This window comes from Eptesicus fuscus, chromosome 7 (assembly GCF_027574615.1).
Source record: "Eptesicus fuscus isolate TK198812 chromosome 7, DD_ASM_mEF_20220401, whole genome shotgun sequence".
In the NCBI taxonomy this organism is placed as follows: domain Eukaryota; kingdom Metazoa; phylum Chordata; class Mammalia; order Chiroptera; family Vespertilionidae; genus Eptesicus; species Eptesicus fuscus.
Genome location: NC_072479.1, coordinates 58,754,279 through 58,778,417, shown reverse-complemented (window position 1 = coordinate 58,778,417; position 24,139 = coordinate 58,754,279). Strand labels below are relative to the sequence as shown.

The 24,139-nt window shown below is 42.9% G+C and overlaps 1 protein-coding gene across 2 annotated transcripts in view; it reads left to right on the top strand.

The window, feature by feature from the left end:
• The window catches only part of DIP2B (disco interacting protein 2 homolog B), a 229,973-nt gene that overhangs the window by 101,184 nt on the left and 104,650 nt on the right, over positions 1–24,139 (top strand). The window contains exon 2 of one of the 2 annotated variants that reach the window (XM_008140671.3): positions 8,598–8,669. The exons of the other annotated variant lie outside the window; for it this stretch is intronic. Coding sequence (XP_008138893.1) covers positions 8,598–8,669 — 72 coding nt within the window. The remainder of the gene's footprint in view (positions 1–8,597; positions 8,670–24,139) is intronic. 2 annotated transcript variants of the gene reach the window in all.

The window sequence follows — 24,139 nt, the reverse complement described above, 5'->3', positions numbered from 1 at the left end:
TCCTTAGGAATTTATGTCATGTTTCTGATATTAGAGTGAAAGGCCAGACCCAAACAAAAATGTCACCCACTCTGTAAGTAAAGCTTTTCTTTCCCTTTCCAGACAGAAATCCTGATGCTTGCTTCTGGGTTCCACCCTGCATTTGGTATGCACCTCTCCCGTGGTCGCGTGGTCCCGTGGTCCTTGGTGGTACGGAGTGTTAGTAATGCCTGTTGGCCTTTCTCTCCTTTCTTTGCAACACAGTTGCTGGCCCCTACCCCCACCTGGCCAGTAGGGTAGGCTTCTAGAGGCTTTCAGTAAAAGTTTGTTGATACTGGTACTTCTGTGTCCAGATTCCCTACTAAGTCCTTTTAATCACACACACACACACACACACACACACACACACACACACACACACACACAAACCTTTGCAAGGTAAATATTATTGCTCCTCATTTTACAGACACAGTCTCTTGAAACGGAGACTTATCAAGAGGTCAAGTGAAACTTGTCTAGAGTCAGCCACAGAGTTGTAAGGCTGTGCTCCAGAGGTGGTTCTGTTGAGCTCAGCCTCTGAGGTTCTTCACAGCACATGCCACCCCATGGAGTAAATATACACTCAATGGCTAACTGATTTGTAGGACTATTTCTCTTATCGCCGCCGACCTTTAAGAGGCCCGGGTTGGCTGGGGGCTCAGACACCTCCTCTCAGCCCCTTCGTCAGTCTGCTTGAAGATGATTTGTGGGCTACTTGTGCCAGGCTGCTTTCCTCGTCCCACGTGGTGAGGAGAGAAGTTGGGAATATTTACTTTCTGTTCTGCCCCGCACATGTATCTTTCCATATGTCTGGTATTGTCTGTTCAAGATTGTGGTAGTGCAGAAGCAACTACACAGTCTTAAATTGTCTCTCGGTTGTCTGGGTCACTATCTACTTATCAGGCTCGGTGCCTCCATTCCTGCCAGGCGCTACAGACCCCTGGAAGTGGCTACTCTTGTAAGTGTACATGTGGGTGGAGAAATATTACCCTAGTGGGAGGGGAAGGCTAATCCTTCCTTTATTTGTTTAGCTCTCAGAAAACTTGAACAACAGGTTTAACTCCAATTGGTGCTATTTTAATGCAGATTTTTATACTGATATAGTTATGGTACTCCTTTTTGTTTTATATGCCAGATGGCAAAAAAAAAAATTGTTCTGAGTGAGAATGTGTGTGGTTGACTTAGTGTCTGTGAGCTCCTGAGGTTCCATGCTCTCCTTTGAGGCTGCATCACTGAAACAGCATCCCCCTTCCCTTCTCCACCCTCCTCACTCCACACTACCCAGCACACTCCAGACATGATACATTAGTGCAGCAGTTTCCAAACCTGCCCGATTTTTAAGACTCATTAGAAGGCATTTGTTGGAAATACAGGTATCTGGGCCTCAATCCAGAATCAGAGTCTTTATGGGTGGAGCCTGGGAATTTGTATTTTAAGAAGAGATTCTTAAAATTTGGGCAAGTTTAGAAAACATTGTTTTAGTGGTGAGAATGATAAGAGTACCGACTGCCCGGCTGAGCATCGACCTATGAACCAGGAGGTCACAGTTTGATTTCTGGTCAGGGCACATGCCCGGGTTGTGGGCTCAGTCCCCAGTGTGGGGCATGCAGGAGGCAGCCGATAAATGATTCTGTCTTATCATTGATGTTTCTCTCTCTCCCTCTCCCTTCCTCTCTGAAATCAATCTATACACTGAGTCGCCAGATTATTATGATCTCTGAACGCATAATAATCTGGCCACTCAGTGTATATCCTATATAATAAAAGGCTAATATGCAAATTGTCCCCTCTGCCCATGCCAACTGCCCATGTCCCCTCTGCCTGGCCAGGCTGGCTGGACCCTACCCATGCAGGAATTCATGCACCGGGCCTCTAATATATATGTAATGTATATGTATATGTATATGTATATGTATATGTATATTATATGTATATGTATATGTATATACATACTGAGTGGCCAGGTTATTATGCATTCAGAGATCATAATAATCTGGCCACTCAGTGTATGTATATAAGGCTAAGTGTTCGTCCATCCAACTGGTAGCTATGACGTGCACTGACCACCAGGGGGCAGACGCTCAACACTGGAGCTGCCATGATGTGCACTGGCCATTTAAAAATAATTGGCACCACGTACCTGGCGCCTACAAACCAACACTCGGACACAGGCCCCGCCACCACCCCACAGCGACACCCCACTAAATCTCAGCCAGTGCTGCCAAGACATCATGGCGCAAAATGCGGCCCACAGCCCAGCCCAACCCAGAAATGGTGGCTGTGGGCACCGGGTAATGATGTCATATAGCAACCAATACCTGGCTTCCTCTCCCTAGCGACTAGTCTCCTTACAGTTTCTTCAGCCCAGAAACCCAACTTGCTTTATAGCCAGGTGCAAACATTTTATAGTTTAACCAAATGTTTGTGAAACGTTTTCCTGTGCCTCATCTCATTTGATCCTCACAGAAGTCCTGGAGTAGGTAGATAGGAGACTCAGTAGAATCCTATTTTCTTCTCATTAGCAAGACACGAATAGCGATATTAAAATATTCTAATTAATTTCCTTTCAGTGTGCACGAACCTGTGCACTGGGACACTAGTAAACATCCTATATAATAAGAGAGGAATATGTTCATTATCCGTTATGCCATAACGTCACGACCAATCTACAATTGGTGGAGAGCTACAGAAGGGCGGGGCAGTGGGCGGAGAGCTCCAGGAGGGCGCGGCAGCAGGTGGAGAGCTACAGGAGGGCGTGGGCAGTGAGCTACGAGCAGCGGGAGAGCTACCAGCGGTGATGGGCGGGTGGCCAGCTGAGGCAAGTGGCAGCAAGGTACTCATGCACGGATTCGTGTGCAGGGCTACTAGTATGCTAAGCGTCTGGTTGTCCTAATATGCTAAGTGTCTGGTCGTCTGGTTGTCTGTTCAACCAATTAAAGTATAATATGCTAATGATATGCTAACGCTGCTCAACCGCTTGCTATGATGTGCACTGACCACCAGGGAGCAGACAGTCGACTGGTCAACCAGTTGCTATGATGTGCACTGACCACCAGGCAGCAGACACTCAGTAGGTTAGCTTGCTGCTGGGGTCCAGCCGATTGGGACTGAGTGAGAGGGGCCGGACACACCCTGGAGCCCTCCCGTGGTCCCTCCCCAGCTGGTCAACCTTCTGTGTCCCTCCCTGGCCCCAATCATGCGCCAGTGGGGTCCCTCAGCCTCGCCTGCGCCCTCTTGCAATCCAGGACCCCTCGGGGGATGTTGGAGAGCTGGTTTCAGCTCGATCATGCAGGCGAGGCCGAGGGACCCCACTGGTGCACAAATTCGTGCACCGGGCCTCTAGTCCTATCTAATAATAGACAAATATGCAAATTGACCATACCTCTGACACACCCACAAGCCACGCCCACCATCCAATCAGAGAGAGTATGCAAATTAACCCAAACCAAGATGGCTACAGCCACAGAGAGCAAGGTTTCCTAGGTAACAGAGGAAGCCAAGCTTTCCGCCTGCCCTTTCTAGGCCTAAGCCTCCACTCAAGCTACAAAGTTTCAATTATAGAAGGTAAACAAATTCAAACAAATGGCGGAAGAATGGAGCTTGAGAGAGCAGGCCAGGGTTGCCGCCGGCAACAGGGGAAGCAAAGCTTTCTGCACACCCTGGCTGGGCCCACCTGCTTAAGGCAACAAAGTTTCAATTATAACCCCAACACAAATGGCTGCCAGCCTCGGAGGGAGCCCCAGGCTTGGCTCTGCTCCAGGCTACAAAGTTTCAATTGTAGAAGGAAAATAAATTCCAGATACCAGGGCCTCCACTTGGGTTGCCAGGGTGCGTGGCTGGCCTGCAAACCACCACAGGCCCCTCGCTCAGGCCGCCCCACACCGCAAGGGAACCCCCACCTGATCCGGGACGCCCTTCAGGGCAAACCAGCTGGCCCCCACCCCTGTACCAGGCCTCTATCCTATCTAATAAAAGAGTAATACGCAGATTGATCATCACTGCAACACACAATATAGCTGCCCCCACGTGGTCAAAGATCCTGCCCCCATGTGGACACAAGATGGCCACCACAAGATGGCCAGCAGGAGAGGGCAGTTGGGAGGCACCCGGCCTGCAAGGGAGGGCAGTTGAGAGGGACCAAGCCTGCAAGGGAGGGCAGTTGGAGGTGATCAACCCTGCAGGAGAGGGCAGTTAGGGGTGACCAGGCCGGCAGAGGAGGGAAGTTGGGGGCAAACAGGCTGGCAGCAGAGTGGTTAGGGGGTGATCAGGCTGGCAGGCAGAAGCGGTTAGGGGCAATCAGAAAGGCAGGCAGGCAAGCAGTTGGGAGCCAGCAGTCCTGGATTGTGAGAGGGATGTCCGACTGCCTGTTTAGGCCCGATCCCGGTGGGATCGGGACATCCCTCAAGGGGTCCCATATTGGAGAGGGTACAGGCTGGGCTGAGGGACAACCCCCCTCCGTGCACGAATTTCGTGCACCGGGCCTCTAGTGTATATATAAAAGAGCACTGACTATAGCTGGGCAGTGACTGAAATGTGGAATAACAAATCAGTTATGTGGAATAACAGAGTTCCTTCTGTCTGGTCTTGTTCTCTGGCTAAAGGAACATCGATATCAGGTGGAGTTCCTTCAGCTTTTAGTGCCCAATGATTTATGTTCTATTTCTCTCTTCAGGCAGGCCAAGTGTCGCTTTTCTGGCCACTTTTGAGGTGTAGCTGTCAACTTTTAGTATACTTTTGGTTCACTGAATTTCTCTTCCTGAGCCTTTCAGCTCCTTTCTTCCATTTCCAGTTTTCCACCCAAGTATACATCTCTTTGATTTATTGTTCTCAGACTGCCTCCATTTTATTAATTCATTCAGTTTCTCATTCAACAAGTATCTATTGTGCCAGGTTGTGGGTAGGCTACAGAGATGAATAAGACATCCCTGTCCTCAAGTGCACAGTCTAGTAGGGACACAGATGTGTAAATAAATGATTAAAATACCAGTGCTGGGAGGAGATTAAAAATGGCAGCAGAGTAAGTGGATGCTGCATGGACATGCTCCTAGGAACAAACTGGTATTACAACTAAAATACATAAAATACCAGTGCTGCCGAAACCGGTTTGGCTCAGTGGATAGAGCGTCAGCCTGCAGACTCAAGAGTCCCGGGTTCGATTCCGGTCAAGGGCATGTACCTTGGTTGCGGGCACATCCCCAGTAGGGGGTGTGCAGGAGGCAGCTGATCGATGTTTCTCTCACATCAATGTTTCTAACTCTCTGTCCCTCTCTCTTCCTCTCTGTAAAAATCAATTAAAAAATAAATAAATAAAATAAAATACCAGTGCTGTGCTAAGTGTATATTAGAAGTGTGCAGAGTTTTGGGGCACCAGGAAGAAGTGACTATCAGGAGGTGGCAGGCATCACTGAAGAGGTGACTTTTGAGCAGGGCCTTGTGGTCAAAGGAAAAGGGGGAGGGCATTTTTAAGTTAGTTCTCACATTCTCATTGCAGTTTATCTTCTTCCAGGTCTCCTTAATGTCTTTGCTCATTTATGGATTTAATGGTGTTAATTAGTAGGGCCAAATTAGACTCTTTTTTAAAAATATATATTTTATTGACTTTTTACAGAGAGGAAGGGAGAGAGATAGAGAGATAGAAACATCGATGAGTGAGAAACATCGATCAGCTGCCTCCTGCACACCCCCTACTAGGGATGTGCCTGCAACCAAGGTGCATGCCCTTGACCGGAATCAAACCTGGGACCCTTCAGTCCACAGACTGATGCTCTATCCACTGAGCCAAACCGGCTATGGCCAAATTAGACTCTTAATTCACTTTTCAGAACCTGAGATGGTTGATTAATGTCCAAGATACCAGATCTAACAGTTTGTCCCACATCATTTATTGACAGTGAATGATTGAGACTCTAGAGAAGCGCTGAAGAAAGCATTTAAAAGCATTTCACTTTATCAGATGTGTTCAGAGCCAGCAGAAGTGGTCTTTGTTTCCTCAAAGGAAAGGAGGGAGGGAGTGGGAGGGAGGGAAATTGTGAGAGAGGGAGGGAGGGAGGGAGAGAGGGAGTGGGGGGAGGTTAGGGAAGCTTATGAGTGGGGAATGGGATAAAAGAATGCTTCTTTGTTTCTTTTGCAATAAAAGACATGATTTCCTGTTTTTAAGAATGTTTCTTTGGTAGGCTCCCACATCTCTTGTTAGTTGTGTATATTGTTGGAGGATTGTATCCATCGTGGTTCTAATATCAAGCCTTGGGCAAGGTATATAGTCTGTAAATATTTGTTGGATGACTAATGGAATAAATAAATGAATAATGGTGCTGTACCAGCATAGTTCAGTGAGGTTCTTGTTTTATTTCCTGCATTATTCTTGGAAATTCCTCCCTACAAAACTAGTAGGTCAAAGCAGTAACAGCCAATTTAAAATATCTTAATGAACACATGGATTAGCAGTTTGCTAATTTGACAAGGTTTGGTGTTTGTTTTAAATGCATTGTGGTCCTGACCAGTGTGGCTCAGGGAATATTCTTAGATTGATTTTTGTATACCTGGGTGAATGTTATCATTGTGTAAATTCCTAAAAGTGTAGTTGCTGAGTCAAATTTTTGATAGAAATTGCCAGATTGTGCCTAAGAGATTCTATCAGTTTATTTTTTAACTATATTCTAATGATCCCAAAGCTATATCTCTTTCATGAGTTCTTGATCCATATATCCAACTGTTAATTGGACATCTCCTCTTGTGTGTCTCATAGGCTTTTTCTAAACTCAACTCTCATTTACTTCGATCCAGCAAATGTGGCACTTCTTGCTGTTATTTCTCTATCAAAGAATATCACCATCTGCCTGGTTGCTCAAGCCAGAAATTGTCTTCTCCACCTATATCCAGCCAGTCATCAAATCCTATTCAGTCTTTCTCCCTAATGTCTCTTGTAATCCATTCACTTTTCATCCCTCTACCACTGTGTTTAATTTAAACTAGTACCAAGTTGCCCAGATCACTGTAGTAGCTTTGGGGCAACTACTCTCTCTGGCTTCTACTCTGGGGCCCATTCTCTTCAGAAAGTGTGAGCTTGCCACACTTGCCATCTTTGAGTGTTACTCCCCTGAGTGAGCCCATCAGTGAGTCCTGCCACCTGTCCACCATTCAGATACTGAGGCCAACAGCAGCTGACATTCATCACTCTGGGTTTCAAATCTGGGTCCATCAAAATATGCACACACATACACCCCCCCCACACACACACACACACACAAATTGACTAATGGGTAAATGCTGCCCTGGACGGGTAGCTCAGTTGGTTAGAGTGTCATCCTCACATGCCCTGCATCAGGGCACATTCAAGAGTCAACCAATGAATGCATAAATAAGTGGAACAACAAATCGATGTTTCTCTCTCTCCCATCTCTCTAAAATCAATGAAAAAATAGGTACATGTTGTAAATTTGAATATATAAATTACTTTTTATACTAAATTTTGACTTTTGCCCTAGCCGGTTTGGCTCAGTGGCTAGAGTGTTGGCCTGTGGACTGAAGGGTCCCAGGTCCTATCCCGGTCCAGGGCATATGCCTGGGTCACAGACTCGATCCCCAGTGGGGGTGTGTGCAGGAGGCAGCCAATCAATGATTCTCTCTCATCATTGATGTTTCTATCTCTCCTTCTCCCTTCTTCTCTGAAAACAATAAAAATATATTTAAATTTTTTTTTCACTTTCAAGGAAGGTTTTCTCTAAGTAAAAAAAAAAAATTTTCTTTTTGGAAAACAATGCAGCATTATGTCACCTCACCACATATATTCATTCCCCCAGCTTTGAATTACTTATCCTCCCTTGAATGCCTTTTTGTTCTGTATTCCTTATTCCTTTTCACCCTGCTCTCTACCCATCCCTTTGCTACCTTTTCTTTAGTACTCAGCATCTCTCTTGATACTTCAACCACACATTTTCTCCTAATCATTTTATTATTGCATTTATTGTATATGTACTTTTTGTATGCTTCACCTATACTTTAAAAAATTTAACCTTGTGAAAAAGACATACATTTATATCAGTAATACAGACCAGTGAACCGAAGGGAGAGGATGTGGGAGTTCCAGCCCCAGGTACTCACACAAGTACTAACTAGGATGTAGAAGGGCCTTTCAAATATTCCATCCCAATGCCTGAACCATGACTTCTCCCCTTAACCAGACTTTTGATTTTATGTGGATCTGTATAGCAATATAATTGAATACCTCCCAAATCAATTGCATTCATTTGTTCAAACTGAAAACTGCAGCATTCCATTTTGGTATATATTAAATACCAAGGAAACGAGGGGTACCTAGGAACTCAGGAACATCTGACATGGTACGCAGCATATTGCTATGCTAGATTAGTGTAAGGACAAGCCCTACAATTTCCCACAAGAAGTCAGCTCCAAGCCTGTGGGAAATCACACATAGCTAAATCCCTGGCAAAGAACTATACATTATTTTCCTACTTTCTGTGTGGTAATTCTGTAGTTCTCAGTAATCAATTTTATTTTTACAGTGAACAAGCACCGTGTAAGAATAATGCATAACGTATTTCTGTTTCTTGCTATTTTAGGGGACATCACACAGAAGGGATATGAAAAGAAAAGGTCAAAACTTCTGTCTCCTTACATCCCACAGACACAAGGTAGGCAATGAGAAGTGGTTTAAACCTTTTCAGTATTTTTACACCAAAAAATGCTGTTTTACAGATCTGTCTTTAGTTGGTTCCTGTTTTTCCCTCCCTTCCTCACCAGAGGAGAGAAAAAAACGGAAGGAAAGAAAGGAGGAAATGAATCTTAACTGGGCATCTGCTGTGTGCTAGGCACTTTTAAAATACCCAAGGTCATCAAATCATTTACACAAAGCTTGGGTGATAGTGTAGCTGCATAGCTGATATGATTCAAAGGCAGAAAATTCCAGGTCATGGAAAAACTGCATCTTATTTATGACTGGACACAGACTGTGATGGAGAGCAGGAGGAGCAAAAGTAAGAAGGAATGACAGATTCAGTATTGCAAGGCAACTCAAGTACTGGAGTACCTGAGGATTTAGGGGTAAGAACCCTAAATTAACTTTTAAATTAATTTAAAGCCTGACTTATTTCTTCTGCAAAGAGACTGCCATGTTCTTTACTTTTTTTTCTTTTTAAATCCTCACCTGAGGATGTTTTTTGTTTTGTTGTTTTTACTTTTAGAGAGAGAGGAAGAGGAAGAGAGAGAGAGAAGAGAGAGAGAGAGAGAGAGAGAGAGAGAGAGAGAGAGATCAATTGGTTTGCTCCCCTACGCACCCCAATCAGGGATGGAACCTGCAACCTAGGTATGTGCCCTGACTGGGAAATGAACCCGAAACCTTTTTAGTATATAGGTTGATGGTCCATCTAACTGAGCCACCCGGCCAGGGTCTGGCACATTCTTTATATATCAGAAAGTTCTGAGTCACTTTTGTGCTTAATTCCAGAGGGGGATGCTGTAACCTTTGCTTCCAGGCAAGGCTGTCTGTCTCTGAGTCGTCATATTTTTTAAGTTATTCAGATTTCAGGATTTCCTTCGATAGCTTATTGCTGCTTTAATTATTTTTACTTTAAGGATTTTTTTTTTTCTAATTTCCCTCTTGCAAGCCTGTTCTTTGTGGAGCTAATTGCTTTTAATTTCTGGATTACAAATACCTTGAGAACTTTGTATACCTCACAGTTCTAATATCGAGCCTTATGCAGGGTATATAGTCTGTAAATATTTGTTGAATGAATAATGGAATAAGTAAATGAATAATGGTGTTATACCAATATGTTTTACTGAGGTCCTTGTTTTATTTCTTGCATTATTCTTGGAAATTTCTCTCTACAAAAACCACTGGTCAATGCAGTGACAGCCAGTTTAAAATATCTTAATGAACAGATGTATATAGAAATGAATTCAGAGGGAAGAAATAGAAATTGGGTCAGTGACAGCTAATGAAAGCCAGCTTTTGCTGAGCAAGGCATGAGAGAGAAGGGGAACACTCTGATTGGCTAATGAATTGTGGGTCTGGCCCATGTCTCAGTGAGCCCAGAGATTTACTTTATTCACTTGCTGCAAAAGCAATCAGATCCTAAGAAAATAACTCAATAAGAAATGTAACTGTAAAAAGGACCGTGATCTATCTGTTATCTGTAGTCAGGCTACATGGAAACCAGTGGTCAATTTACTATGAGAAAGAACTGAGATATACTCAAGTCTGCGTGGTCAACACATTCTTGCCCCGTGCAAAGCCAGATCACAAATAGGAGGTTGCTTAGTGAGTGTGGATGTGACAGATCAGATGTTTAATTGCTGTAGGCCAGGAGAATGTGACAGCCGTCTCACAGCAGGAAGGGGCTTACAGATCACCTCATGGGGGAAAGAGAACCCATTGATGGTATTCCTTCAGTTTTCTGTTACCAACCGCCCCACTTGCCACATCTGTGTTCATCCTGTTTTCCCTCTTCCTTCTGGGTTAAAAAGGTAATCTGTCCCTCTTATCCAAGGTAATCTTCCACTTGTGCTGTAAGTCCCATCCCGTTACCCCCTTTCAGATACCGTATACTATCATTCAGTGACAGCAAGGAGAGGGCAGTGGGAATGGGCCACCCCGGTGTTGGCAATAAGGGGTACAGGATCTGTAGGAATTTAAAAAGCGATAATAAAACCAACAAAAAATTGGCCAGCTTTTTATTGTCACCATGTAGAGCAGTTCTAAACACTGTTGGCAATAAAGTGCTCCTCCTACTGAGGCAGACAGCTGCACAGCCCCTGTCTTTAAAGCAGCGGTCGCCAAGCTTTCGGACCTCACGGACCACCAGTGGTCCGCAGACCACCGGTTGGCGACCGCTGCTCTAAAGTATGCTGTCGCTGTCACTTCCCCATCTCTCTTGTACAGTCACTCTGCCTCTCAGCCAGATTCTTCCCCTTAGCAGTTCATCATGCTTATTACTGTTCTATAAAATAAAATAAAAAATCCTTCCTTGTCAACTTCTTCCAGCTCCACCTTCTCTGTCCTGTTGATGATCAAACTGCTCAGAATTATCTGTACTTATATCTCTCTTTTCTCAACTCTTGCTCACTTCTCAGCTCATTCCAGTCCTTTCAGGAGCTATCGTAAGTGGTATCTCAGTAGTCTTTGCCACTCTACCTCTTGAAACACTTGTTTTGAAACACTCCTCATTTTCTTAATTCCCTCTTCCTGCTGTTCCTAGTCATCTTGGGGGGCTCATTCTGCTCTGTTAAATGTTGGAACTCTCAAGGCAAGGTCCCAAGCCCTATTGATGCCTCACTCTATATCAGTGGTTCTCAAATTTTAGCCTGCATCAGAATCACCAGAGGGCTGGTTAATAACATTGTGGGACCCCATTCTCAGGGTTTCTGATTCAGTAGGTCCAGGATGGGCCCAAGAATTGGCATTTCTGCCAAGTTCCCAGGTGGTGCCCTAGGTTCCTGGTCGAGGGACCACATTTTGAGAACCAGTGCTCTATTTGCCTAGGGTATTTCAGCCATACTTGTGGCTTTAATTATCATTTAAATACAGGTAACTCCCATAGGTATCTTCAACCCAGATCTCTCCTGAGCTCCTGATCCTAGATCCAACTGCATACTTAACATCTCCATTTATATATCTGAAAGGAACCTCTATTTCAACATATCCAAACATAGCCATTAAATTTATGACTTACACACACCACGCCTACCAATAGCACCAACTCCTCCTACATGTATACAGTACATACATACTATAAAACTAACCAAAAAAAGACATCCAATCTGCTTCAATGCCTCTCTCCTAGTTTCCTCCTTCTGAATAAATGGAGCTCACATCCATAAACCTAGCAAGTTAGAGACTTCAAAGTCATCCTCAGCATCTCCTCCTCCAAGCCCCATCTCTTATCTGTCACTAAGTTCTATCAGTTTTCTGTTTCTTCATGAGCCAGTTTTGTTAAATTTAAAGTGTATTGTTTCTGTTATCCACATTATTCTTTTTATTTTTAAAGCTGTTGCTTTGTTTATGTTGTTTTCTTGTATCTCTTTTCTTTTGATCAGTCTTCCCAGAAGCTCAAAGAACAAGCTTTTCATTTTTATTGATTTTTTTAGCATGTCTTTATTTTTTGATTTATAATTTTCTGCTCATATATATATACATACATACATATATATATACATATATATATTTCCTTTCTTATATTCTAACACTGTTAGAACTTTTAAAAAATTTCCTGAATTGGATGCTTAGATTTTCTGTCTTCTTTCCTAAGATATATGTGGGGTTTTATTGTTGTTTTTAATCCTCAGCGAAGGGTATTTTTTACATTGATTTCTAGAGAGAGTGGAATAGAAGGAGGGAGGGAGAGAGAGAGAGAGAGAGAGAGACAGACAGAGAGAGAGAGAGAGAGAGAAACATCGACATGAGAGAGACACATCGTTTGGTTGCCTCTGGCACATGCCCCTACCAGGGCTGGGGAACCTGCAACCGAAGTACATGCCCTTTACTGGGAATCAAACCTAAGACCTTTTGGTCCGAGGGCTGATGCTCTAACCACTTAGCAAACTGGCCAGGGCAGATAACTGTTTCTTAATTTCACTGGTCAAGAGATCATGCTTGTGCCCTAACCGGTTTGGCTCAGTGGATAGTGTGTCGGCCTGCAGACTGAAGAGTCTCAGGTTCAATTCCGGTCAAGGGTATGTACCTTGGTTGCGGGCACATCCCCAGTAGGGGGTGTGCAGGAGGCAGCTGATCGATGTTTCTCTCTCATCGATATTTCTAAATCTCTATCCCTCTCCCTTCCTTTCCTCTCTGTAAAAAAAATCAATAAAAAAAAATATATATTTTTTAAAAAGAGATCATGCTTGTACAAAATTAAGTCTTCGTTATTTGTTAAGACAGGCCTAGTATTTGGTAAATTTCTATAACTCATCTATTTGTGTTTTATTTGTTGAGTGGATGGTTTTGGTCCATTAATTCAAACTATTTAACCATGTTGTTCAGATCTTTTCTATTCTTACTAACTTTTTGATTATTTGCTCTATCAGTTCTGATAGAAGTGTGTTGAAAAATCTGTACCATGACTGAGTTTGTTAGTTTTCTCTATAGCTCTGTAAAGTTTTGTTTTAAAGGTTTTAAAACTATGTTACTAGGTACACGCAAATTAAGAATTATGTCTTCTTTGTGTATTATTTCTTTTATCATGAGTAGCTGTCTTTGTTCCTGTAATGTTTCTGTTTTAAGGCTTTTAAAAAAAAATCTAAACTGTCTAGAGTTATTAGACATCTTAATTCTTCTCCCAAGAAACACAAGGGCTTTAAAATGCTTTTATATTGACTACCATCACTGCCCATCTTTCATTATAGTGCCACCTTGTTTATATGCTTCTTCAATGATCAATTATTATTGTTGTTTTATGTAGTTAACGGTGGTTAATATTGTTTCTTTATTCATTGTTCATTTGTATATCACTTCTTCCTCTCAGTTCAATTTCCTTCTTCCTAAATGATTCTTTCCTAGTGGTAAATTTTCTCAATTCATGTTTATTATTTTCTTTTTTTTTTTTTAAGTTAAATAGAATTTTTTTTTCATGTTTATTATTTTCTTTGCCCACCTTTGTTCTTGAACCTATTCATGTCTTTCCCCAAAAGGGCCGGTTGTGGGCTGGTGGATAATCTATATTCCATAGGTTCTCTAGTAAAAAAATAGAGAATACTCCTTGGCTTATTTATCCCATATATTTTGTAGACTTTGAAGAAGGTATTTAGTTTGATTTTTTTTTAATGGCATTGGAATGAAAAATTTAAACTTACTAAATTATATTAATGTCTGAGATAGAATTAAATGAAACTCATTTTACTGCTGTTAGTAGGAGTTTCCTACTCCTTACTTCTAGAGGGATTCAGCCTCTCCAAACTCTTGCCATTACCTTATAGATTTTATGCACTCCAGGTGCAAGATGCTTCATTGTGAGGGTGGCTACTTGAGTGTAGTGTATAAAAGTAACATTCTCCACTAATCTCTTTTGAAACAAAAAATTAATACTGCCTGCTGCTCTGTATTATTAGAACAATTATGTACATGCTTATCTAAAACTTTATATTATCTAAAAATTTAGTGCATTTTCTTTATGAAATTGATTTGGAGTTGAGTTATCTTGGATTGCACATTTACATGTATTTTAGATTTCTCAAATGTTACATAAATCTTTAAGATTTCAGAAAATAATTAAGAATGTAAGAGGGAGAAGGGAAAATATGGAAGAGAATACAAGATTTGAAGAAAATAAGTCAAGTAAGGACAATTTTGGTTAATGCTAAGCATAATGTAATTCACTAGTATCACAGGGATTAGATTCTAAAGTCACTGTATGACAAAAATATGGTGTGTCAGAATTATCCTTGAAAATCACTTAAATCTCCCAACTTTGGAACTGATTGTGTTTCTTTAGTTAAATAAAACCCAAACTTTATCTGTAAGGGTCATGCTGTATGAAAAATTCATATCTTGATAAAGGTTAAAATCATTATCAGGGTCTCACGATGCTGTCACTGTGAGAGGCCTGGGAGGAATGAAAGTATGGTAGCTTCACATCTCTTCATTCTGAGCCATATGATCTTTGGAAAGAAGAGCCCATAGAACATCTTTCAGTAGTTGGAAGCTCTAGAGCCTCGATATAAAGCTTCCCCCATGTCCAAATTAGCATACTTGTAGGGAAAGAAGCCAGAAATTAACTCTTTTGGCATGCCTCAAAGAATTGCATTCTCAAACCACAAATACTTTAACTCCTCTGTAAATTAGTCACTCTTGGCTACTCTTGGAGTTTCAGGAAAATGGAAAGTTTTGTGTTAGGGAGCAACTCTCCTGGGCTGATTCTGTGGTCTAATCTTTAAGATACTCCTTTGAATACAAGTAACGGACTAGCTTTAATAGAACCTTATGATCTTTAAAGTCAGGAATGTTTTTAAAGATGATTATTATTATCATTATTTTTATTCTTTATGTTCTCAGTTTCTAGCATTGGTACCTGGCATATAATAAATGTTCTATAAATGCTTGTGTAACTGAACGGGGAGAACATTTAGAATTTCCAGTATCTCCTGTAATGAACATCTCTTTTAGAAGATGGAAGTGTCAGGAATGAAAGAAGCAGATTACAGATAGGCAGCTTCTTTCCATCCTCAGTTAACCTTTCCATTTAGATCGACTAAACTTCAAGACTGTGCACAGTATGTTGGTTCTCATCTGAGATTTAACATTCCTCTTTATTTTTATTTTTAAATCAAATTAATGCATTTATTTTAAATAATCAAATGGTAGTAGGAGGTTTGTAACAACAAAAATAAGCAGTGTCCTCTTTTTCCCCGGAGATTCCTTCCTTCAACTCTTCTGTTTCTCCTGGCATTTACTCTGTGTTTCTAAGTAACATTTTACCACCTCTCTTAACTTTTTTCAATTTGAGGCAAGATTTATTAATCTCTTACTAAAAAGGAAATTACAATTTTTCAGTTTTACATATTCCTCCCTCCGCCACACAGACACCACACACTCCCTTTTCCCCTTTCCCCTGTCCTTCACATCTCCTTATCATACTCGTTCTGGGCTGTATGTTCAATATATTGCTTTTTTGTTGCTAAGTCAACATTCACTGTTTTTTATTATGATTATTATAATGTATTATGATTATGTAAAGATTGTTCACAGCTAAGTCACTTGGTTTACTAGGATTACATTTCCTTTCTTTCTTACACAATTAATCTATCAGTTTCATTATTATTTTTGTAGAGACAACGCTTGGTACTGCCTCTCTCCCTGTATTTATCTGAACTGATTGTTTTCTTGTCCTGCTACAAGCCTTCATTATCATTCTAGTGGCATTTTGGGAAGGAGTGAGGACAGATATAAGTGCTCATTTTTAATCAGAATCCATTATCCTAACACTAGTTGCCCAGTGCACAAATTCGTGCCCATTGAAATTAAATTAATTAGAAGAAATATTTTAATATTGCTATTTGCCCTTTATAATAGAAGTGTCAACCAAATTAATGATCAGCAATGACAGATTGAAACGCACACATGCGATTGGCACCAGCGAGAGCTTTATATGTATTGCGCATGCATGAGTCAAGTTAGCTTTTTATAGATATAGAATAAACTTGCTTAATTAGACCTGCTTTCTGATTTAGCTAAACTTTATCCAGCCCAGTGAAGCACCCCAACTTCTCTTTCAGGTAATTGTCAGCAACACAGCAGTAAATGTCAACACGAAGCAGATTATTATTGTAGATCACACAGGGAGAACAAAGGGTAAAATATTTAACTGTAGCAGTGTTTAACTATATTCTGCACAGTGAGAAAACCTGAAATCATTTTCAAAGTCCACCATTTCTTACTTCTTTTTAGTAGGGTCAAGTTTCTAAGCTTTCTAAATCTCCATTTTCTGGCTAATGAAAAGAAAATAGGATTCTATCGAGTCTCCTGTCTACCTACTCCAGGACTTCTGTGAGGATCAAATTACATGAGGCACAGGAAAACACTTCACAGACATTTGGTTAAAGTGTAAAATGTTTGCACCTGGCTATAAAACAAGTTGTGCTCCTGGGCTGAAGAAACTGCAAGGAAGCTAGTCACTAGGGAGAGGAAGCCGGGTGTTGCTACATGACATCATTACCCAGACAGACACTTAGCATATTTGCCTTTTATATTTATAGACTAGAGGCCCAGTGCATGAAATTCGTGCACTGAAGGGGGTTTTCCCTCAGCCCAGCCTGCGCCCTCTCCAATCTGGGACCCCTTGGGGGATGTCCGACTGCCGGTTTAGACCCAATCCCTCTCACAATCCAGGACTGCTGGCTCCTAACCGCTCACCTGCCTGCCAGCCTAATCACCCCTTAACCACTCCCCTGCCAGCCTGATTAACCCTTTGCACTCGCTTGCTTTTTTCTCAATTCCTTTATTCTAATGCTAACCGTGTCGAGTCACACTCGACATCCGAGTGCAAAAGGTTAACATCTAACTGCTCCCCTGCCGGCCCGATCTCTCCCAATGACCATCTCCTGCTGGCCTGGTCACCCCCAAGTGCCTTCCCCTGCTGGCCTAATCTTGCCCTCAACTGCCCTCCCCTGCTGACCTGATCTCACCCCCAAATGCCCTCTCCTGCCAGCCTGATCTCGCCCCCAACTGCCCTCCCCTGCCGGCCTGGTTGCCTTCAACTGCCCTCCCCTGCCGGCCTGATCTCGCCCCCAATGGCCCTCCCCTGCCAGCCTAATCTCGTCCCCAACTGCTCTCCCCTGCCGGCCTGATCTCACCCCCAACTGCCCTTCCCTGCCGGCCTGATAGCCCCTAACTGCCTCTGCCTGCCTGATCACCCCTAACTGCCCTCCCCTGCTGGCCTGATCTCCCCTAACTGCTCTGCCCTCCTCTGCCGGCCAATTTGGTTCCGATTTGTCAGTTTCTATTCCAGTCAGCATCAAAAGCTCCACCTCCTAGGCAGCCATTGGCTCCTCACAGTTCACCCAGATTTGGTTCTGATTGGTCAGTTTCTATGCCAGTCAGCATCAAAAGCTCCGCCTCCTAGGCAGCCATTGGCTTCTCACAGTTGATCCAGATTTGGTTCTGATTGGTTGGTTTCTATGCCAGTCACCGTCTCTGGGCCTATCAACGGGGCCTGATCAGAAAGGCAGGACTGATCAGCAGCCCCAGGGGAGGCCTGGAGAGAAATGGAGGCACAGCTGCTGGCCAGGCCTGGAAAGAAAGAGAGAGGCAAGTGTTGATCAACAGCTGCCACAGAGGCTATGGATCAGACCCTGCTTCTCTCTTCAGGCTTCTCTCTGGGCCTGATTTGCAGCCCCCTCAGCAGTCAGTGCTGGGTCACCACGGCAACCCAGCACTGACTGCAGGACTGACTTCCAGTTGGTCGAGCCTCCGGTCGTTGTGGATGTGACGGATCCAGGGTTTTTATATATTAGGATGGCCTGTCGCTAGGGAGAGGAAGCCAGGCATTGTTATGTGACATCATTACTTAGCACCCACAGCCACCGTTTCCGGGCTGGGCTGGGCTGGGCTGGGCTAGGCTGGGCTAGGCTAGGCTATGGGCCGCATTTTAACATGGGGTCTTGGCAGCATTGGCTGCGATTTGGTGGGCTGTCGCTTGAGGTGGTGGCAGGGCCTGTGTCCCACTTGGGGGAAACCAAGTGTTGCTTTGTGGGCTTCAGGTCCGCTGCACCATTTCTCTGTAAATGGCCAGTGCACATCATGGCAGCTCCTGTGTTGAGTGTCTGCCCCTGGTGGTCAGTGTGCATCATAGTGATCGATCGGACAGTCCGACACTTAGCATATTAGCCTTTTATATATATAGATTTCTATTTAAAGAATCAGTACAAAGATAATTTCTATCAATCTAAAAGATATCTGTAGTGTACATACATAAATATGCTTCCTAAAGTTTTCTTTAAGGAAGGGGTTTCAGAAACTGATTTTGGACAACAGGCATTGTAATTGTTAAAAATTCAGATCTGCCCTGGCCAGTGTGGCTCAGTTGGTTGGGCATCCTCTCATGCACCCAAAGGTTGCTGGTTTGATTCCCACTCAAAGCACAGGTTCAGTCTCCAGTAGGAGGCATGCAGGAGGTTGCTCGCTCATCGATGTTTCTTTCTCCCTTTCTCTCTAAAAGTCAATAAAGATATTTTTAAATTTTCAGATTTTATGCAATTTTCTTACGAATTTTATCACAGCAGATTAAAATTTATACATTTTCATTCTTTTGTTTGGTTCAAATAGAGAACAAAATTCAAGTCCTTTAATATTTTTTTAAAATATATTTTATTGATTTTTCACAGAGAGAAAGGGAGTGGGATAGAGAGCTAGAAACATCAACGAGAGAGATACATCGACCAGCTGCCTCCTGCCCTCCCCCTCCCCCCCCCACCCCCCCCCCCCCCGACTGGGGATGTGCCCGCAACCAATGTACATGCCCTTGACCAGAATCGAACCTGGGACCTTTCAACCCGCAGACCGACGCTCTATCCACTGAGCCAAACCGGTTTCAGCGAAATCCTTTAATATTTTTAAACATAGTTCTCATTTACATGATTAGCATGAATGAAATCATTGTAATTTCTCACAACTGAGTAATAAAGAATAATTAGCATAGATCAGTCACATAACATTTTGTCAAATAAGAAGATAAAATTGAATATACATTTTTCCAGTTTTATAATGGAGAAATAGAAATTAAAATTCTACATTGGTTAATTTACATTTATTTTCTTACAAGTTGTACTTGTTATAAGGAATATCTATAATTATATCTTTATAAATTAACAATTTTGACATATATTCATATTTCAAATATAAATGTAAACATAATAAAAATTAATTATAAAGAAAAAAATCTCTAAGATCTTAGTAGCTCATTTGGCTGTTCACCAGCAAGCTGATCATATTGTCTCCACAACAGCCGATTAAGGTGTTGAAACTGGGAGGCCTCCCTCCTCTGGATGGGTCTGAGCAGAGTCCTGCCTCAGCTGTTTTGCAACTCTCCCGCTGTTTAAATTGCCCTTGAGGTTCAACAGTGGCATCTCCTGTAGGACTCCACATCTTTTGCTTTAGGACAGTACTGCAGCTTCTGGTTTTGATGCCATTGTTCTAACCATTCCATTCTGTCTTTGTGTATTTGAGATTGTGACCTTTGTGTGTTTGATTTTCTTCCTTTGACTTTGTTCTGCTGTCTTTTGCTTCATTTAGTTGTATGTGTCTCCTGCTTCAAAATAGGATTGCACCTGTTACTTGCTCCTTGGCCCAGGTTGCCACATTATTTTAACCCCAGACCTTTACCTATTGTCCTTTTAGGGGTAAGACATAACACTTTCTAAATGTGGTTATATATTAACATTCTCTAGCTTGTCGTGGTAAGAAGTTTTGGTGACCCAAAGGTTTTTCCCAAATCTATGTTCAGTCCTACCTTTGAGATTGTGCAAGTAGTATATGACCAAGTTAAAATGAAACAAAAGAAAGCCCCGTGTTCTATCCTCTCTCTCTAAAGTCCCTGGGAACTCATGTCAAGGATAGAGGCCTCTTGATGACTTCCTGTAATTGTATGAAATCTGTGAGAGGCACACATTTTTGCATAAAGCTTGTATGGCAGAGATACCCAGATGAGCAGCCTTTCAGCTTTACACTCACCATATCCTTTAAATTGTTATCTCTTCATTTTTGTCTTTGTTTTTTCTAGCTACCCACTATCATTGGTGGAAATGAGGAGACAGACAAGATCTTAATTACTTATTTTAACCAAAATACTGGGTGCTGGCAATGCATAAGACCTAGCCAGAGCCAATTACTGCCAGAGATACAAGATGAGTTAAGACCAGCCTCTGACCTCAAGTTATTTATACTATAGTAGGAGAGATAACACAAGGTATACAAATCAAGACTATAAAAGATAAAGTCAAATAAGTACTGTAAGACAGTTCTAAACAAAGTACTGTGGAAATTCAAAGGGAAATGAACTTAAAACCAACTACTGAAATTTGGAACAGCATTTTGGAATGCTATAGAACATTTCCAACTACATAAATATTTAGTAGGCCTCTTTGTGTGTGGAGGAGTGGAGGGTGGGATGTATTGTCTTTTATCTCATTTTGATTTAAAAGTTCCTTCCCTAGTGAGGATCATAATGGAAAGAATATGGAATTATTTATTCCAGCTCTGCCCTTCATTTGCTAGGGTTGGATAGTGTCATAGTCACTGTGAAGTGGAGCATGCATTGTAATCAGATCTGTCCCCATATGCCTTATCAGAAGGAAGTCTGCTCTCTTCCTCTTGGGGCTTCTCTTTCCTCCTGAGTTGTCCAAGAACGGCTTGGGATCTAGGGAGTGCAGAAGGAATGGTGGGCAGCTGCCACACCCAGAAGGGAAGAGCCCCACAGCCTGCCGCTGCGTCTCCGTGCCTCATGGGGTGCTGTGGAAACTGCTCCTTCCTTGTGACCAGTAACGCCGACCCACTGCTAAGCCTGCTTCCCGCTTTAGCCATTCTGATGGAGGAGCCCACTGTGCTCGGCTGGGCCAAGGCACCATCTTGTATTCTCAGGGCGGAGCTCTTGGTCTGGTACTCCTTTAGCCCCAGGCACAGCATTTTCCTGACACTAAATGGCCCAGGAAGCTGTGGGCCCGGGATCTGTTCAGATGCTGGCCACTTCACAGACCCAGAACTCCCAGCATCCCTCTCTCCCAGAATCCACCCCTAGGACTCAGGCTGATGGCCCCTTTTCCAGATTCCAAATGCAAACACTGTCATTCTCTCCTGCAGGCAATGAGTGAGGTTAATCTCCCGTCTTCTGAGGAATGCTCTCCTCAGTGACTCAGAGGTGCTTTAGCTCCCAGGGGAGATTCCCTGAGTGATTCAAGGTATCCTCACCCACCCTTTTTGGCATGGAAGTGGACTGGAGACTCTCATTCTAATGATTCAAGGTGATTATTGACACATTCTCACTAGAGAAAAACAGATTAATCTGTGGTGGGTGTCCTGCTTCCTTGCTGGTATCTATTAGATGGTGTTATTGTGAAGATAAAAGGAGATGGTGTCATGAAAGTTAAAAGAGCCATAGAAATGTATTATCTTTGTTATTCTGTCATTTCCTGTTTAAGTCCCTTCAAAGGCCGGGCCTTTGGCTTAGGACCAGTGACCTGACCTCCCTTTTCTTCTCCAGCCTCATTTTGTATCATTTTACATCTTTCACTGGAGTCTTTCTTAGACTTGTCAAGATTTTTCTTCCTCACCGGACTTCTACAAATACCATGCTTTTGTATGAGGTGGCTTCTACCTCTCTCTGCCTAGCTAAAGCCTACATCAATGTCTCTTTTTAATAGATCTTCTCTGAAGCTCTAATACAAATTAAATTCCCCATTATGTGGCCTCAGAGAGCCTTGTTCCTTTTCCTTTTCTGCACATATCACATATAAAAGACATATGCGAACTGGTGATCAGTTATTAATATATTTCTTCTCTGGACACTAGCACCAAGACCAATGAGTGTGTCTGCTCTGTTCACTCCTAAAAATTTGAATGTTTTTTTCCTTGATTCTCAGAGCACATCCTGCTTGACTGTATTCCTCTCACAGGTGAGAATATCTGTGAAATCATCAGCAGAGGTGAAAGATGAAAAGCTGAGGCTTGCTCTCTTCCATCTTCCTGAATGGAAAGTTTTGCATAGTTTTATACTGTTAAATAGCAGCTTCTTTTTTTTAGGTTATCATTGTTATTGTATTCAAACAATAGAATCATGGAAGAGTCTGATGTCTCTTTCCACATAAATTATGTACATGTTGATTATGGAGAAAGAAGGCTTTGTGTTGTAAAAGAAGTTGAAATTTGTAGGTTTTCTTAAACTTACTGTTAAACCTTGTAACGGCATCACTATTTAAACATAATGGTGACCCCTAGTGGATATTCTGCATAACAGACTGAAAGTTCAGGAACCCGCAAACTGAAGCTGTCACTGTATGAAAACTAGTAAGTAAGCTTTTTCTTTGGATCCCAAGTATGTTTCACACTAGAATTTAGCAGTTTTGAAGAATGCTTGATTTAAGTTGGCAGCTGTCATTCTAGCACTTATCTGTATTTGGTGCCTTTTAAAATTACTTTGATTTTATATATAACTTTAAACAAAGCACTAAAAAATGTGAGTGCTCACCACAACCTGATTCCAGCTACTTAGGAACTTTTTGTCCCATCTGATCCTTATAATTGTGTATGAATACAGGGGTGGGCAAAAGTAGGTTTACAGTTATGAGTACACAAAACATTTTATTCTTTTTAAATTATTTATTAATTATGTTATTTTCAATACAAATAAACCTACTTTTGCCCACCCCTGTAGTTTTAACATACACAGTTATAATCATATTATGTACATATTTTGTATTCTTATATGGCTTGACTAGAGGCCTGGTGCATGAAATTTGTGCACAGGTGTGGTCCCTAGGCCTGGCTGGCAATCAAAGTGAGAGCGTCTCTCGTGGAAGGGCAGGTCCCAGCTGACCTCTGGGCCCGGGGCAGCACCTGGGCCCCCAGACCCCCTCGCACCCCCCTCCGCCTGAGTCCCCATGTGGAGATGCAGTGAGCGTGGCCAGACACCGCGGACCAGGGCACAGTGTGGGCCCCTGGGCCGCCCAGCCATGCCACACGGAAGCCAGATGGGCAGCGTGCTCTCTCCCGGCCGGCCTCACAGACTGGCTCCTGCGTGAACTCACAGGCCCCTGAGGTTCTGGCAGCTGCGGCCCAGCTCACCCGAAAGAGGCCCACAGGTGCGGGGCGGGCTCCTCATGGGCGCCTGGCACCATAACATGGGGGCTTCCCTGGCGTGCAAGCCCTGGCGTGCAAGCCCTGGCGTCCCGGGGGAGGGTAGCAGGGGGAGTGAGAGCGAGCTCAGCAGACACCCTGCATTCTCACCATACCTCCATCCCCGTCACCCCTGCCCCCAGATAGCTGGCGAGAGGTCGCAGCTCATCGTCGAAGCCCGCCATGTTCCACGCTGCCCCCCTGGTGGTCAGCGCACATCATAACAAGCGGTCGAACTCCTGGTCTCCCAGTCGGACAACCGCCCGAGGGGACAATTTGCATTTTAGGGTTTTATTATATAGGATGTTTCATTTAGACCTTTTCATGAGTCTTTATAGTCAGCGTATTTTTCATGGCATATACTGTCTAATTATGTTAATATATTGTTAATTCTATCTTTGCTTTTGTCATCTTACTGTGGTAGTGAAACTGTACATACCTTATTCTAAGTAGAGAAATCTCTACTTTCGGGCCCCAGGGAATGATTCATCTTTAAGCAGCATCTTGCCTGCCCAGCTGATGCTGGACATACTGTTAAATAACACCCTGCTGTGCTCCTGTGTTTCCAGACCCCTCCCTCCTCTCTTTGATGAGACCCAGCTACATTGTTTTGTTGTTTTTTTTTAATTTCTTTATTGAATAAGGTGTCACATATTTGTCCTCATCCCCCCATTCCCATCCCACACCCCTCCCGACTGATGCCCCCACCCCCCTGTTGACCTTAACCATTGGTTAGGCTCGTATGCATGCACACAAGTCCTTTGGTTGATCTCTCCCCCCTCCCCCCAC